This window comes from Vombatus ursinus, unplaced genomic scaffold, assembly GCF_900497805.2.
Source record: "Vombatus ursinus unplaced genomic scaffold, bare-nosed wombat genome assembly UNPS02014822.1, whole genome shotgun sequence".
NCBI lineage: Eukaryota > Metazoa > Chordata > Mammalia > Diprotodontia > Vombatidae > Vombatus > Vombatus ursinus.
Window position 1 is genome coordinate 11,637,389 of NW_020954600.1, and position 17,799 is coordinate 11,655,187.

Here is a 17,799-nt window from a genome sequence, read left to right on the forward strand (position 1 = left end):
AGCTCTTGACATTCCATATTCTAAGGTTCCCTCCTGCCCTGACTTCTCATATTCAATGTTCCACGTTCTGAGAGCCCATTCAGTTCTTTGTTGTAGAGTCTCTTCTGGCTCTAACATTCTGAGTTCCATGTTCTAAGGACCTTACTAGTTCCTGCCATTTCATTCTCTAAAGCCCTTCTATCCTAATTTCTAATATTTTATGTTCCATGTTCCAAAAGACCTTTTAGTTCTTTGATCTAGAGTCCCTTCTAGTTCTTATATTCTATGTTTCATGTTCTAAGACCCCTTCTCACTCTGACATTCTGTGTTCTAAGATCCCTCCCAACATTAACATTCTATGTTCTAAGGTCCCTCCTGATATTAACATTCTAGGTTCTAAGGCCCTTTTTGTCTCTGATATTCTGTGTTCTTGAGTCTCTTCTAACACTAACATGTTAAATTCTAAGCCATCTTCCAGTTCTGACATTCCATGTTCTAAGGTCCCTCCTGACACTAACATTTTATGTTCTAAGGCACTTTCCAGTTTCTGTGTTCTAAGTCCTAATGTTCCTTCTATCTCTAACATTATATATTTTTTAATATTCTAAGGATCTTTTCCAGCTCTGATATTCTATGTTCTAATATTCCTTCCAGCTACAGACATTTTATGTTCTGTATTCTAAAGGCCTTTCCATATGTGATATTCTGTTTTCTAAGGCCCCTTCCAGTTTTGGCATTCTATGTTCTAAAGTCCGTCCTGATACTGTAAGATTCTATGGCTTGTATTCTAACATTTCTTCTAGCTCTGACATTCTGTGTTTTAAGATCCATTTCACCTCTTAACCTTCTATTTTCTATATTCTAGGGTGCCTTGTAGATCTGACATTCTGTGTTCTGAGGTCTGTTCTAAATCTGTCATTCTATCTTCAAAGGTCTCTTCTATTGAGAACATTCTGTGTTCTCTGCTCACCCCTATGAAACCAGAGCTCTCGAAGTACAATATTTACTACGTGTTACTACCTTTATTTCCTTGCTCCCACTAAGATTAGGAGGCCACTGAGCCACTACCTCTGTTCTAATGGTGCTTCTTGCTCTGACGTAGTGTTCTAAAGTCCTTTCTGATATGAACATTCTATATTCAGAGGCCCCTTCTAGCTCTGACATTCTGTGCTCTATGTGCTAAGCTCCCTCCAACACTGCTATTCTGTGATTCTAGCCTTAGATCCTACCTCCTGTCCACAGCACCCTGTACAGAGACTTCTATTAGGTCACATCTACACGACTGAAGAATCAGATACTTGACTACCACCTTCGTGACAGTCACTTCACAACTGGGTGTCAGTGGTCATCAGGGCACTGCCATAATGTATGTCACATACTTTGCAAGCCTCAGGGTAATACCCAACATCCTAAAAGTCTTGGGGCACAGTCTTAAGCTTTAATAGCTTAAGACTATCAAAGCCCAGGGGCTGCTAGGTGGCACGGTAGATAGAGCATCGGGCCTGGAGTCGGGAAGACTCATTTTCCTCAAATCTGGCCTCAGATACTTCCTAGCTGTGTGATCCTGGTCAAGTCACTTAACTTCGTTTGCATCAGCGTCCTCGTCTATAAAATGAGCCGGAGAAGAAAATGGCAAACCACTCCAGTATCTTTGCCAAGAAAACCTAAAATGGGCTCACAGAAGGAGTTGGACATGACTGAAAAGTACCTGAATACCAACAAATTAAAACATAAGACTGCACTAAGACTTTTGGGATGCCCTGTTTAAGTCATTAGTCTAGGAGAACACAAGATCGGTTTCTAGAGCACTCACATATTCACAGACCTTTTCTTATCTCCAGGGGGGGAAATCATCCAGCCACAATAAAAATAGACAAGAACAGATGCAAAGCAAAGAAGTGAATCTGGCTCTCTGGCAACCTCACTGATCTGGAACACCACTGAAAACAGGAAAGCAAATTTAAAAAGGCCTCAGAGCAGCCAAAATAGAGACCGTGAAGCCCCTACACTAAAAGCGAAGCATTTTAACCCTCTGCTCCACGCCGGAGCTTATCTGCTCTTACTTTACACACAATTCTATCATCTGGTCATCTAGTATCCAAGGAAGACTAGGACCGGCAAACTGGAAGAAGGAAGAGGGGCGGACACACAGACTGTAGTGAGAAATAACAGCTGAGAGCAAAGGGAAAAACAACAACAAAACCATAAAAAGCTATTTACCACTTAAAAAAATACAGCAGTCTGGGGCCATCCAGTATAAAGTTGAATAAGCCTACGTGCCTTAATGGGTCCTACAGGTCTCACTGTATAGCATTACATATAGAATTATGATAACTACTCATTAACAACAGCAATGGTAAAAACCATTAAAACAACACATTTCTATGATACTTCAAGGGTCTGCAAAATGCTTTCCTCCTGGTAACCCGGTGACATATTTAGTACAAATATTATTCTACCATTTCTAGATGAGAAAACTGAGCCTCTGAGACATTTGCCCGAGGTCAAGCTTGTAAATTAAAGGGGTGAGATTTGGATCAATTTCTTCTTACTCTTTAATCTCATTCTCCTTCCCCTACATCATGCTGCTTCCCTACATGAAACAAGCTGATGCCTGTGATTATGACCTTGAGAAGGCACAGAATGTAAAAATGTAGGCTATCAATAAAACCTATTTAAAAAAAATACCAAGAGAAAGGCTTCCAGTATGTTGGGCAGACTTTCTAGGCTGGGCTGATGGAAGGATGTGGGCAAAGTTCACACAGAATGGAGATGTACGTGGGTTGCAATCTGGCCCCGAAGAGGCAGCAGTATGTCCACCAATGAGTTCACTAATACGTAGAAGTCTCAGAGTTATCAGTCAGACTTAACTGAGCACCCTAGGAACAAAAGGGGCAGTGCCTATGTTCTTGGATTCAGCTACAAAGCCTTTTGGATCTTAAAAGTTCTTTGGTATCCACTAGTTCCACTAGAGGTTTCTAACCAGCACCTTTTCACAAGGGTATGATGGCGGGTGATGGTGTAGAGAAAAGAGAATGATCTTTGAGGCCAGCCCTGCTTGAGGTAGACAGAATAGTCCAAAGGAAAACCTTTGCAACTAAATACTCTGCCAGTATTAATTCTGACCACAACTAGATCATTATTATTAGGAAAACACTTATAGACCTGCAAAGCTTCAAGATGAGTATACAGAAAATGGAGCAATTCCTTGGTAACGTTCTACTCTAAGTTATTTAAAGTCTGTGGAGTGTACTCCTTCAAGACCTATTGTCAAAGCCCATTAATTATGGGTTTTCATCCCTACCGCCCACAATTCCCATTTATTCCTATGTAACCTGATGCTTACTACTCTCAACCACCCTCTAAATTTCTTCTCTAATTTCATTCCCCAGTGGTTTTCTTGCTCTATCCCTTGACCCCTGGGAAACAAAGTACCACATGTGACATTTAAGAAAGGCGGCTAGCATCAAATAAATTCCACAGACATTTAATGTCTACTGCATGCAAGTCATGACGTACACCCTGCTCTCAAAGAGTTTCCATTCTGGTGGGGCCCTTTCCCAGAAAGGTATAGATATGCAACACTGGAGTTCAAGAGAGAAATGATGGTTAGATATGTTGATTTGGGAGTCATCAGCATAGCAGCTGAATCAACTGGAGTTGATGAGTTCACTAAGAGAGTGTTGAGGGAAAAGAGGAGAGAGCCTTGGGGGGACAACTATAAACAGGAAGGAATATGGATGATGAACCTACAAATAGGACCAGGAAGAGGAGGAAAAACCTGTACACACCTGTACAAGAATACGAGGTAGAAAGAAATAAATGCAAAGAACAAGGCCAGGCCAAGTCTCATGATCTTATGAGAAATCTAAAGCTGCTGAGGTTATTTTCAACGAGAGAGAAAGAGAGAGACAGAGACAGAGAGAGAAAGAGAAGGGGAGAGAGAGAGAGAGACAAGACAGAGACAGAGAGAGACAGAGAGAAGGAGGAAGAAGTAAGGCAGGGCAAGGGGGGATCAGGAAAGGCTACATGTAGGAGGTGGCCCCTGACTTGGGCTCCAAAGGGAGGGAAAGCTCCAACAGATAGAAGCAAGAGTTCATTCCAGGTACAAGGGGCATCACAAACAAAAGGGGCATGGTGGTTTGGCTGGAATGTAGAGTAGAGCACAGCATGATACAGCTAGAGCTGAGATCGGCTTCGCAGACCATTTAGTCCAACCCCTTCATTTTATATTTGAGGAAACTGAGGTCCAGTGAGGATAAGTGCCTTGTCCAAGGTCATCAAGGTAAGTGGCAGAGGTGGGTCTTGAACCCGGGCTCTTTGACTCCACAGCCAGGGCTCTGTCCACCATACCATGCAGACAGGGAAAGGGATGAGACAGCGCTAGAAGGATAGGATGCATCCAGATCCTGAAGGTCCTTGAATGCCCAAGGCTAGCAGTTTATATTTTATTCAGTAGACAATGAGGAACCATAGAAGGTTTGGAAGGAGTAGAATGGCACACTCAAAGAGGTCCATTTGCAAGATTACATAGGCAGCCATAGGGTGCCCCTAAATGTGGGCATCCTGCCAGGTTCTATTCTTGGTCCTCCCTTCTCTCTCAGGACTGTCCCTGGGTGATCTCCTCTTCTCCTATGGATTCAATGCTCACCCTCTGCCGATGACTCTCAGCCCTACATATCTCCAGCCCTAACCTCTTCCTTGAGCTATAAGCCACATTTCTGATGGCCAAGGGGACACTGGTACTTTAATGTCCTACCAGCCCTTCAAATGCAACCTGTTTAAAACAGGACATTTCCAAATCTGCCTCTCCCCTTAACCCACTTCTCTATTTTTAGCTGATACCAATATCCTTCCATTGTCTGAGTAATGCTCCCATCAGATCAGTCTCTTAACATGTGAGTATGAGAAAATGCTGGTCTGAGAACAAAAGGTCAAGCAGGGCCTGCTCAGTTAGGGACAGCTACATCCCAGCAAGGATCACCTTCCTTTGTCTCCTGGAAGCATTGCCATTGTCCTAGCCTTTAAAAAATAAAATTCTGCACTGAGTGACAGCTTTGAGTTTCTAGCCAGCAGCTCACAGAGTCACCACGGTGCCTGCTACCAACAGCTTAAGTGGTTGGTCAGAGCCAAGGTGCCCCTGCTCCAGGTCTGGCATTTCCCTATTTGCTTACTATTTACAGAAGTCAGACTGGTGTAGTAGAGACACTTCTAGACTTAGAGTCAGGAGAGACCTGGGTCAAATTTTACTGCAGGTATTTACTGGCTATGACATATAGGCAAATAACTTCAGCCTCAGTTCTCACATCTGTGTAATGGGTAAAATAACAATCCCTAGCATTTACGTACTGCTTTAAGGCTTGCAAAGTGTTTTAAATAAGTTAAGTCTCATTTAATCTTCACAACAACTCTGTGACAGGGGTGCTATTATTATCCTCATTTTATAGATGAGAAAACTGGGCAAACAGATGTTAAGTGACTTTCCCAGGGTCACACAGCTAGTCCAGTCTAAGGCCAGATTTGAACTTAGATCTCCCTGACCCTAAGTCTACTACTCTAGCCACAGCACTAGGTAGATGCTTGGGAAGAGAACATCCCCAAACAGGAAGGGGTCTCAGAACTCATCCAGGGAACCTCCTTACCTAAGAAGCCCGGATTCTGGCATCTCACTATTTGCCAATGAACTCCCAGAAGACAGGTAAAGAATCAGGCAAGAGGCATCTTTCTATATTCAGCTGCTTTTCTAACCAAAACCAGAAAAAAGAAGCCAGTCAGGCCTCAGACATTTGGACTTAACCTCCCATCAATACCACCCACCCAGACCAGGCTGTGGCCCTGCTTCTTTGCAAGAATCAACATCCTCAATCCTGGGGGGTGGGGGGGTGGGAACGAAATGCTTCTGGCTAGAGATGAAGCCATGGGCCAGTTGGTGACAAAGTCTGCCTGGGATTTGGAAGACGAGTGGGTGTCTCAGAGAAGGAGAAGAGATAAGGCAGAGAATGCTTGAAGGAACTGGGTAATATGCAAATACAGTAGTACTTGAAAAAGAAACATTCTCCAAGCTAAGCTTAAGATGAATTTTAAGAATCAGAAGAAAACATGTGAAGACTTATTTTCCTGTAAGTTGAGAGCATCCTGCATATGGAACTTCTAGAAACAAACTTTATCATTCATTCATTTATTTGTTTGTTTGTTTGTTCATTCATTCGTCCATTTGTTCATACATTCAACTAGTTCATTTGTACATAGCCAACCAGTTAGCCAATAAGCATTCACTAAGCACTTACTATGTGTCAAGTACTGTGCTAAGTGCTAGGGATAAAAAGAAAGGCAAAAGACAATCCTTGCCCTCAAGAAGCCTATAATCTAATAGGGGAGAAAAAAGCAAACCAATATGTAGAAAATAGGATAAATAGGAAATAAGTAACTAGAATGAAGAGGGATTGGGAAGGCCTTGCTGTGGAAGGTGGGATTTTAGCTGAGACTTGGAAGCCAGGTGGGAGGCAGGAACGAGGAGGGAGAACATTCCAGGCATGAGAGACAGCCAGAGAAAATGCCCAGAGGTAAGAATGGAGGGTCTGTGTCACTGGACAGAAGAGAACGTGGAGGTGAGGGGGAGTGGTTGTGAGGTAGATGAAGACTGGAAAGGAGAGGAGGGCCGAGGTTATGAAGGACTTTGAATACCAAAGGAGAATGTTGTATTTGGTTCTGGAGGTCACAGGGAGCCATGGGGTTTATTGAGGATGGGAGTGATATGGTCTGGCCTGTTCTTTAGGAAAATCAGTAAGCACTTAATAAATGCTTGGTGCCTCATCTGCCTATCTGCAGGGCCCAGTGGTAGGGGCTGGGATGACAAAGCTGAAAATGACCATTCCCAAGGAAATTAGATTCTAATGGGAGGGAGAGGCAGCAATTGATACAGCTAAAATAGATGAGCAAAATACAAGGTAGGGTGTGATGGTAGACTAAGGTAGAGACCCAGAGAGAGTGCTGAAGGGAAATTTCAGGAGGGGAAGGCCACACGTTTAATCAGGGCAGGGAAGGAAAGGTGTCATGGAAGAAGTGGAGGCTAAGGGAAACCCTGAAGGAAGAGAAGGATTCTGGGAGGAAATGAGGAGGGAGTCAATCAATCCAGGCAGGGAGATAAACAGGCAAAAATTCAGAGGTAGGAGGTAAAACACTGAGTTCAGGGAATAGCTAGGAGTCCCATGTGGATGGAATGTAGTGTCTGAAGGGGGAGTGATATGAAATAAGCCTGAAAAGACAGACTAAAGGGTCTTAAAAGCCAAGGCTAAGGCTTATGGATTTTATCTTAAAGACAACAGAGAGACATTGAAGATTGTTGAGTACGGGAGGGACCTGGTCAGATCTGTATGGTAGGAAGAGAAGTTTGGCATCTGTGTGGAGGATGGATTGGAGGTAGAGAGAGCAACATGGTGTCAATTATAATGATCCAGGGGATAGGCAACACAGACCTGAATCAGGGTGATGGCTCTGTGAGGGGAGGAAGAGCACATGTGAAAGCTATCATGGAGGTGGAATTGAGAAGACCTGGAAGAGAAATGGAATGGGAAATGGGAAAGGGAAGGGAAGAAGCTACATATGTTCATTTGTTCATTCATTCATTCATTCATTCATTCATTCATCTTTCTAGCCACCCAACATTTTTAAAGCATCTCCCTATTAACTCTCTGGACTTACCACCATGCCAATTCAGGGCACCTTCCTCCCCACACCATTGCTTTCAGCTCCCTCTTGTGTTGTTTTCCCTCATTAGAATGTAAGCTCCTTGAGGGCAAGGATTGTCTTACTATCTATGTATGTGCCAGGCACTCTGCTAAGCACCTTACAAATGTGATCTCATTCTATCTTCATAACAAAGCCTGGGAGGTAGGTGGTGTTATTAGCCCTATTTTACAGATGAGGAAACTGAGGCAAATAGGAGTTAAGTGACCTACCCAGGGTCACACAGTCAAGTATGACTCCAAGGTACATAAGCAAAATACACTTAAAAGGTGCCTGATAAGACATTTAAACCATGGATAGGAGGGAGGACTCAGGATTGGTCTGCAGCAGGGGTGGCAATGTTTTCATTTTAGTTCCTATAAAAGAATAGGATGACATTCAAGCAAACCAATCATACACAGTGAGTGACTTCAGGAGTGGGGGCAGCAAGGCAGTGGATAGAACTTGGGAGAGCTGCTTTGAATCCAGCCTTGAGCTCTTACTTATAACACACATACAGTCCATCTTTGGGCTATAATTGACTATCTTTGAAATATTCTCTGGTTGTATATCTTCTATGACTTTACACGAACTGTCCTTCATGACCAGGAATGCTCTCCCTTCTCCCCTTAACATCCCCTCTCAAAAAGGGGCTTTTTGCTTGCTACTTTATTATATATTATACTTATATAAATATTATATATTATTATATAAATATTATATTTATTAAATATATTATATATTTGTTATATATTATATATTTGTTATATATTATATTTTTATAGTTCTATTCTGCTGTATTTTTATTTTATTATATTTTATATTTATTATTTTATTGAATTTATTTTTTTATTGGATTTAATTATAATGATGATGATGATAATAGCATTTCTATTATCTCAAATGAATAATATATGTAAAAAGAGCTTAGCACATTGCCTGGAACATAGTAGATATTATATAAATACTTATTCCCTTCCTCTACCACAGATATTTGAGGCTTGAAAAGTTCTTTACATGTGTTATTTCATTTGATACTACAAGCCTGAGGGGTGGATGCTATTATTATCATCATTTAACAGAGGAGGAAACTGAGGCTACAACAGGTTAAGTGACTTGCCCAGGGTCACCTAGCTAGTAAGTAAATGACTTGAGGCAGAATTTGAACTCAGTTCTTTCTGACTTGAAGTCTAGGGCTCCATTCCCCTACACTGCCCAGTTGCCAGTCTTTATTACCTGTGTAGGTAATGTTTCCCTCCAGTAGAATGGAATCATTTTGAGGGAAAAGGCTGTTGTGACCTTGTCTCCGTGTTCTCCCTGCCTCGTACAGTGCCTGGCACCTAGTGGGTGTTTCAGGAATTCTCTCTAGGTAGTTTGTAAGATTCTCAAGAGCAGGTCTTGGTTCTGTTTTTCTTAAGTCTTTGATACCATTTAGGACAGTATGGGCTTCCTGGCACGCCACCATTTCAAGGATTTCCTCTTGTCTGCTGTGGCTTGTTACCCTGATGGCGATTCAAGCAGGGCTACACATTGGCAGGTTATCTTCACGGGTTGTGTGACCAAAATCTAAATGTAACTGCCTGACAGCCAACCGTATGGTGAGAACACCCTCCAAACTCAGCCAGGCTGAGCCTTAGAAACAAAAAGCAGAGCACACTGCCAGGCCCACTGGAAGGACCCACCAGGGGCATGGGTTCCACTCACGTGGCTTTCTAGAACTTAGGATCATCTCCGTTCTGAGATGCCTCTGTGATGGAGCACAGAAATAGGACTTCTATGAAAAGAGCTAACAGGAAGGAAGCATTTAATCACTCCTGAATGAATGAACGAATGAATGAATGAAGTGAATGAAGAAAATATAGGAAGATAATTAGACATGGGAAACAGAAAAAAGAAAAACCCTTGTGGGGTGGGGAGGAAGAAGGGGGTATGAGATCTTTGGCCTAATCACTCTCTCTGAATAATTCTTCAAAGGAGTATTGAAACACACGGAGGTCTTAAAGTGGTGTAGGAAAAAGAACACCAGATTTAGAGTTGAAAGCCATCGTTAAATGTTGGCTCTGCTCCTTCCTATCTGTGTGATCTTGGCTAAGTCACCTGATCCCTCTGCGACTCATTTTCCTTATCTATAACATAGGTTCAACACCAAACATACAAGTACATGCTTGGGTAGCCACAGCGGAAGACACACAAGTTTTAAGGATTCTGAGCGATGGGGAAAAAGGAGAATAACAGCAACTAGTGGAACTCAGAGTCAGATGGAACTCAATTTGAAAGGGTTTTTGGGGGGATTCAGGTTATAAATTTTGAGTAACGGGGGAGATGAAAGGGGTGGAGGAGAAGAGAAGTTGAGCACACAGTAGAACACAGAGTCAGAAAGACCTGAGTTCAAATCCAGCCTCAGACACTTACTAGCTGTGTGACCCTGGGCAAATCACTTTACCCTGTTTGCCTCAGGCTCTTCAGCTGTAAAATGAGTTAGAAAAGGAAATGGCAAACCACTCCACACGGGGTCACAGAGAGTCAGACACAACTGAAACAACCGAACAACAACAATAAATAGCGCATCCCCCCCAGGGTTGTTGTGAGGTCCAATGACATGATGTTTGTAGAGCGCCTAGCATACCTTCAAGCACGACGTAAATGTTATTAAGACATGGTGATGGACCAAGGGTGGGTCAGGAGGCAGGGTACCCAAACGAGATAGGGCTGGGGGGTAACCCGGGGGCTCGTGGGACTTGGGGCTCAAAGACACTTACTGCAGTTTTCTTCGTCGCTGCCATCTGGACAGTCCTCAAATCCATTACATCGGAAGCGGCCTATGATACAGTGGATGCCACTGGCACAAGGGAAGAAAGTCGGTCCACACTTGGACTTGGCCTTAGCTGGAAGAAGAAAGACAAACAGATCGGGTTATTAGGGGTGACTTTCCAAGGCTAATTCCTGCCTGGCACCCAGAGTGATGGACCAATGAGTCCTTTAAGACTGAGCTTCTACGTGCGATGATTCGAACGCTCAAGCTCAGCCTCTGAGACCAGATCTGAGGATGCCTCTCCCTCCATCTTGGCGGGGGTAGAATCCCGCACCTTAGGATGTCAGCCTTTTTTTGACGAGATGGTTAGTCTAGCTGAACTCTTTCCTCCCCTCTTTTTTTCCTCTTTCTTATAAAGCCTAGCTCTCTGGGAGGGGCACTTTGGGAAAGAAATGTGAATGATGGACAAACAGAAGATCTCATTGAATAAGCCCAGCGAGCTTTCCTAGGCCACACCACCCAGCCTCCACATCTTCTACTGGATTTTTCTCTGGCCTGTCATCCTGACATACATTTGGGGGTGGGGAGAGGGCTGCTTTACCAATTTGGATTTCAGAGGAAGGAGCACAGGATCATAGATTGCGAGCTGGAAAGGACCATAGAAGCCATTTAGTTCACCTCTAAAATTCCACAGATGAGAAAATTGAGGGAGGGGTGAAGTGCCTTTGTTCAAGGTCACACAGGAGGTGAGTAGCAAAGCTTGTCCCTGGGCAAGTCACTCATCCTATCTGAGTCTCAGTTTCCTCATGGGTCAAATGGGGATAATAACTGTAATCAGTCAACCAGCAATTGTTACGTGCTTATTGTGTGACAACCACTGTTCTAAGTAAGCTCCAACCCTTACTCCCACAGGGTTGCTTTATAGCTCAGATGAGATAATTAATTAATGGAAAGTGCTTTTTGAACCTTAAGCGCTATGTAAAAGTTGGACGCTATTATTATTATTGTTAGAAGGCAGCTAGGTGGCTCTGTGGATAGAGCACTAGGTCTGGAGTCAGAAAGACCTGAGTTCAAATCCAGCCTCAGACACTCACTAGCTGTGATCCTGGGCAAGTCACTTAACCTCTATTTGCCTTAATCCACTGAAGAAGGAAATGGCAAACTTCTCCAGTATCCTTGCCAAGAAAACTCCACAGACAGTACGGTCATAATGAGTCGGACAAAACTGAACAGCAACCATTATTATTATTATTATTATTATTATTATTATTGTTGTTGTTGTTGTTGTTGTTGTTGTTGTTGTTGTTATTTTGTAACAGGTAGGGACAAAAAGAGGCCAACAGCACAGAGGGGTAAGTAGAGGCCCTGGGACCAAAACCCACATTCCTGTTAGGTTAAATAGATTAATTGCCTTCCATTTCACATTCCTGTGGCAATGAAAAGCTGCTAGTGAACTATTTAGGTCTGATCTCATAAAACTGGGTCCCTGACTGTGGCCGAGAACAGTGTCAATACATGGGGGTCACAGCTTCACTGAACTGAAGAGAAGAAGACAGAGACAAGAGAATAGGGACTGAGGAGACAATGTTATGGAATGAGTTTTAGAGAATGTTTCTTGAGGTTCTTGGCCACAAGCCACGTTCCCAAATGAGGTCATTCTCTTCCAAATCAGAGGAACAGAAATTTATAGTGAGAAGGGATCTCTGAACCCATTTAGTACTACCATCTCATTTTACAGAAGGGGAAACTGAAGACAAGAGACATTAAGCAACTGGCCTGAGCTCATACAGTTTGTAAATATGAGATCCAGGATTTGAATCCAGATCCTCTGACCAAAAATCCATTGTTCTTCAAATGATAATATTATACCACATTGGTGCTGCTAGATTGAAGAAAGCCTTCACAATAAAAAAGGCTCCTTTCTGTTCCAACAAATTCTCCCTTCCTCTCACATCCTATGGTAGGAGCAATTTGAAAAGAAGCCACTCACTCTTGCTTGATTTAGAGTCCTGCTGACAAAAGCGCACTGTTTGGAGTAATGTATTTCCCCATTAACAGTGCTGGTAGCTCTAGGTTAGGCTCGTAAGATGTAAGATAGGATCTGTCATTACATTCCAGGTATCCAAGTACGCCCTCCTAGCCTGCCCCCACCATAAAGACCTCTTCCCTCGCTTTTATTTTCCCCCTCCTCCCCCTTCTCCTAAAGCAGAATCCAAGGTCCTCTGAGAAATAATAGAATAATAGACCATTACTTTAGAGAAAACAGGCAGTAAATTAACTCAGTGTTACTGCCATCTGTAACACACCAACTTTGGCAGCGCCAATTCACAATCAAAAGGATTTTAAGACCTGGGAATGTGCCCAGCTTTTAAAAACCAAAAGAAAACTGCTCTCCAACCCCTCCCTGCACCCTGCTGCCCCTCAGTTCCATATTTGGGATTGTTACCCATGTGTTTTTCAACCTGACTAGGCTGGTGCAAATAGTAAAGCAATCCTAGCTATTCTTTAAACGTTTTATAAAGTATTTTAGATGTAGTGTACTTCTCCTCAACATCTAGTTGATTGGCATTTTTCTTTGATGAATAACACCTATCATTTCTTGTTCCCTCCTTTCACTGGAATGGTGAGAGGTAGGTAATAAGGATGGTGACTGATTCAAATGCTTTCTGACAGTGACTTCTGGGTTAGTTGGCTCTTTGTAGCCTCAGGTCCTGTGGTTTAACTCTTTTTGTTACAAATGAAGGCTCAAGAAACGACTAGAATCTAAAAACAAAAGGCATCAGTAAAACTAAAAAAAGAAAAAAGTCTACCGTAATAGAGGAGACAAACGTTCAAGAAGTCAACTACAGAGAAACTGTAGGCAGTGAACTGGAATTGGACTCTGAAGACAGGTTCTAATCCCAGGTCCGGTATTTTCTAACTTTGGATTCTTAGACGCTGGCTTCACTTTTCTACTCTGTAAGATTAGGGGCAGAGGCTAGCTAGACCTTCCCTCTATCATCCCTTCTAGCCCTCGATCCTATGGCACTACAGAAAAGAAAGTCTACCATGGTGAAGAGGACAACAGTGATTGACCAGAACCCTTTCCAAGGGGGAAATGAGAATCGCACCAACCTCCTTTGCTAAGCTATGTGCCTTTCTTTCGACACCAGCAAGAAGCTCACCTGTTCCAAGTTGCCTTCCCCTCTTTCCAACACAGAATCAGAGAATTTCAGGATTGGAATGAATCTCAGAAGCCATCCCGTTCACCAATAACCCAAAAGGAATCATTTTACACTCTACCCAACAAGTGGTTATCCAACCTTGGCTTGTAAGCACCTTGTGGGCCTAGCAGCGTGGTAGGCACATAGTAGGTATTTTATAAATGCTTCATGATAGATTGAAGACCTCCATGCAGGAAGAATCCCTTTCCTCCTAAGGTTATCCACTTCAGTTTAGGTTGGGTCTAATGGTTCCATCAAGCTTAAATTAGCCCCATTTGAACTTGAACCCATCACCCCTTGTTTATCCCCCTGCAGCCAAACCAAACAAACCAAATAAACTCCCTCTTCTAGTATTTGAAGGTAAAAGTCTTCTCTACCTCATTTTTTCAACCCATTCTCACGTGACATGGATTCAAAACCCTCGACCATTCTGCCCGTCCTCCACTGGATCCTCTGTAGCTTGCTGGTAAAGAGAGGGACTGTCCCTGAGATTTCCATGGTTGTAGGAAACTCCCAGGTGAGAAAAGTCACTCTATCAATGCAGGTTGCCACCCTTTCCGCAAATTGAAACCTTAGAGAGTTGCCTAGAGAAGGGTGTCAAAACACATGGCACACAACCCTCCAGAGTGTGGACAAACAAGATGAAAATATAACTGGGAAATACTTAACAAAATGTATAAAAATACAGTAAAACATAGATGACATGACATTTTAAAACAAAGTCAATATGTGATCGACAGGCATCCTTCTGTATGGTTTAGTGGTACCGGTTTCTACTTGAGGTTGATGTCATCGGCCCAGACTCTGAAAAGGTAAGACACTTGTCTACCAACAAACAGCCAGGGTGTGTCAGAAGCAGGATCTAAATCCAGATTTTCCTGATGTTGAGGCTGCCTCACTATCCACTATGCTTCACTACCTCTTAGCTTATCAATGCCTTCCTAAAATGTGGCACCTAGAACTGAACATAACGCTCCAGATACTGTCTGATGAGGGCTGAGTATATCTCTACTACCCCCTCCTTATTCCTGGAATCTTTTCCTCTCTTAATGTAGTCCAAGTTCAAATTGGCCATATGACACTGTGACTCAGATTGAGCTTGTAGTCCACTAAGGCCCCCAGATCTTTTTCACAGAAAACTTCCCTTTACCCACATCTCTCCCATCTTGTACTTACAAAGTTCATTTCTTAAACCAAGTGTAAAAATTTAAATTTATCCCTATTTAAAATTTTAGTATAAAACCCTCCCTTTTTGAGGGAGGGCTTTTAAAGCTCTTGATAATGTGGTCCCTTTCTACCTTCCCAAGCTTCTTATCCATTACTCCCCCTCACATCTTCTGCAATCTAGTGACGCTGGCCTCTGTGCTATTCCTCACACAAGCCACATCATCTCCCGATGCTAGGCATTTTCTCTGGCTGACCGCCATGCCTAGAACACTCCCCCTCCTCATCTCCATCTCCTGGCTTTCTTCAAGTCTCATCCAACATCACCTTCTGCCAGAAGCTTTTTCTGTTCCTGCTTAAGTTTATTGCCTTCCTTCTGAAATTATCTTCAATGTATCCTGTATGTATCTTGTTGGGATATAGTTAAATACATATCGTTTTCATCCTTAGACTATGAGATGCTTGAGGGCTCAGTTTTGTTTTATTTTGGCCTTTCTTTGTATCACCAGAGCTCATCACAGTGTCTGGCATACAGTAGGGCAGTTGGGTGGTACAGCAGATAGAGCACCAGACCTGGAGTCAGGAAGACTCATTTTCCTAAGTTCAAATCTGGCCTCAGCCACTTACTAACTGTGTGACCCTCGGCAAGCCATTTCACTTTGTTTGCCTCCATTTCCTCATCTGTAAAATGAGCTGGAAAAGGAAATGGAAAACCACTCCAGGATCTCTGCCAAGAAACCCCCAAATGGGGTCACGAAGAGTCAGACATGACTGAGAAACAATTGAACAAGTGGCATATAGTAGGTGCTTAATAAGTGCTTGTTAATTTTATTTGATTAAATTATCAGTCCTCTAATCTATATCCCTTCAATACTCATGAAGTCATTTTTTTTTTTTTTTACAAAACATAATCATGGGATGCTTTGTAACTGTTTCCCATTTCCTCTCTTCTCATTAGGTTGTGAGGCTCCTAAGGGAAAGGAATTTCCATGGCACCACAAGATTAGACTTTTTCTAAGCTCAACGATTCTGTGGCATCTTTGACTTCACATTTTCTAGAAATCTTAATTCAAGATTCCCAGAAATCTTTAGTTGTGAGGATCAAATGACAGGCGGGTGGAAAAGCCACATTATAAAGAATTAAATAATGCAGATTTCTCCTTGGCTTTCCTAACCAGACTGACTGTATGCCAGTAGGCTCAGGCCCACTTTGCATGTGGGTATGTCCACTTGAAGCCCTTATTTTCCAATAAATAGAGGTCAGGTGTCTACTTGTTAGGTATTTTACAGAGGTTTCCTGACCATCTGTGAGTCAATGACATCACTATACACATGATTCCCAGATCTCTATTTCCAGCTCCAGTCTCTCTTCTAAGCTCTAGTCCTGTAACATTATTTATCGATTGGGATCTCCACCTCAACATTTCCAAAACAGATCAATATCTTTCCCCCTAAACTCTCCCTATTTCTTAATTTTTTTAAAATCTCTGTCAGGGACACTATCACTCTTCTAGTCAATCCGGTCTATAAAACTGGGAGTTAGCCTTCCTTCTCCCTCACATCTATTCATATTCAATCAGTTGTTTAGTCTTGTCAAATCTATTTTCCCAACATCTCCTTCCTGCATTCCCTTTTACCTACTCACACAGCCAACACCCAAGTTCTCATCACTTCTTATCTGAATAATTGCAACAGTTTCCTCACCGGTCTCCCTGCCTCTAATCTCTCTTTTCCAATCTATCCCCAACATGGCCATCAAGCGATATTAAAAAATATAGATCTGATCATATTATTCCCTGGGGCTAAGAACGCTAGTGGTCCCCACGGCCACCAGAGAAAAGCAACCCTTGCAGAGATGTGTCCTCTCAGCTGCCTCCACTGAGTGGCCATAGCTACTACCATCTTGGAAAAGAAAGTCTTTACCACCAGAATCCTCAAATGGTCAAATGGTTCAAAATCAGAAATGGATATGGTCTTATCAATGGAAATGCCATTCAAGAAGCCAAGTTCTAATCTGTTTTTGCATCTGACTTGCAGCTGAAACTGTCTATATATGGTGTCTCCCCCTATGGCAATGTGAGCTCCTTAACACAAACTCTCTTTTATCTTTCTATTTTTGTTCCAAAGGTTTTGTACACAGTAAGTGTTTAATCAATGTATTTTCATTCATTTATTCAGCTAAAATACAATGTTCTTTTGTTTGGTATGGCATCCCCTTTCCATTCCAGACAAAATGGCTTGACTTGCCTTATGTTGGCCTGGATGGTCTCAGAGGTGTTTTCTAACACTTAGATCACGATTCCTGAAATACATGGCAGATGCTCAAAAAAGGCTTGTTGGATAGCTGAATCAATGCCAAGGAATTTCAGAGGGAAAGTAGGAGGATTTGGGAGACAGAACTCAGGCTGGATTACTTTATTTTAGCCCAGGATTCTAGCATCTAGAGCTAGAAGGATCCTTTTGAGATTCTCTGTTATCCTGCCTCCCTTAGTTTACAGGTGAAAAAACAGGTTTCAAGAGTTAAAGTGTGTCCAAGAACAAATAGGGGCATGTGGAGCTGAACCCAAGTCCTCTACTTCAAATTCAGTATTCTTACCACTAAGGCAAAATCAGTCTCATTCCTCCTAGGAATGGATTGGTTGCTATGCCAAAGCAGATTTCTAACCAGTAACTATGATCACACCAGTTGCCAAACTAGCTTGTTTGTATCATTTTTGGAGATATTCTCCAATGTGTTAACTCTCATTCTCCAAATCAGAGTGACCCAAATCAGGGAATTTTTGTTACCAATGGGATTAAGCAATTGCTTTTTACATAATTTTGTTAGAAAACTACATTTATTCCCCTCCTTCTTCCTCCCACCCCCTTCCCTCCCCCCCTTTTTTTTAAAAAGAAACAATTATCTACAATTCAATTAGCAACATATTTGGGCCATGCTCACAGAACTTATTTCAGAAACTGCTAATGAGGTTTCTT

General features: G+C 42.4%; 1 protein-coding gene across 1 annotated transcript in view; it reads right to left on the reverse strand.

Moving 5' to 3' along the window:
• LDLRAD3 (low density lipoprotein receptor class A domain containing 3) overlaps nucleotides 1–10,766 on the reverse strand; it is an 88,723-nt gene extending 77,957 nt beyond the window's left edge. Inside the window, exons 1-2 of the mRNA XM_027837749.1 lie at nucleotides 10,706–10,766; nucleotides 10,464–10,589 (exon numbers count right to left, since the gene is read on the reverse strand). Coding sequence (XP_027693550.1) covers nucleotides 10,464–10,589; nucleotides 10,706–10,766 — 187 coding nt within the window. The remainder of the gene's footprint in view (nucleotides 1–10,463; nucleotides 10,590–10,705) is intronic.
• Nucleotides 10,767–17,799: the final 7,033 nt, after the last annotated feature.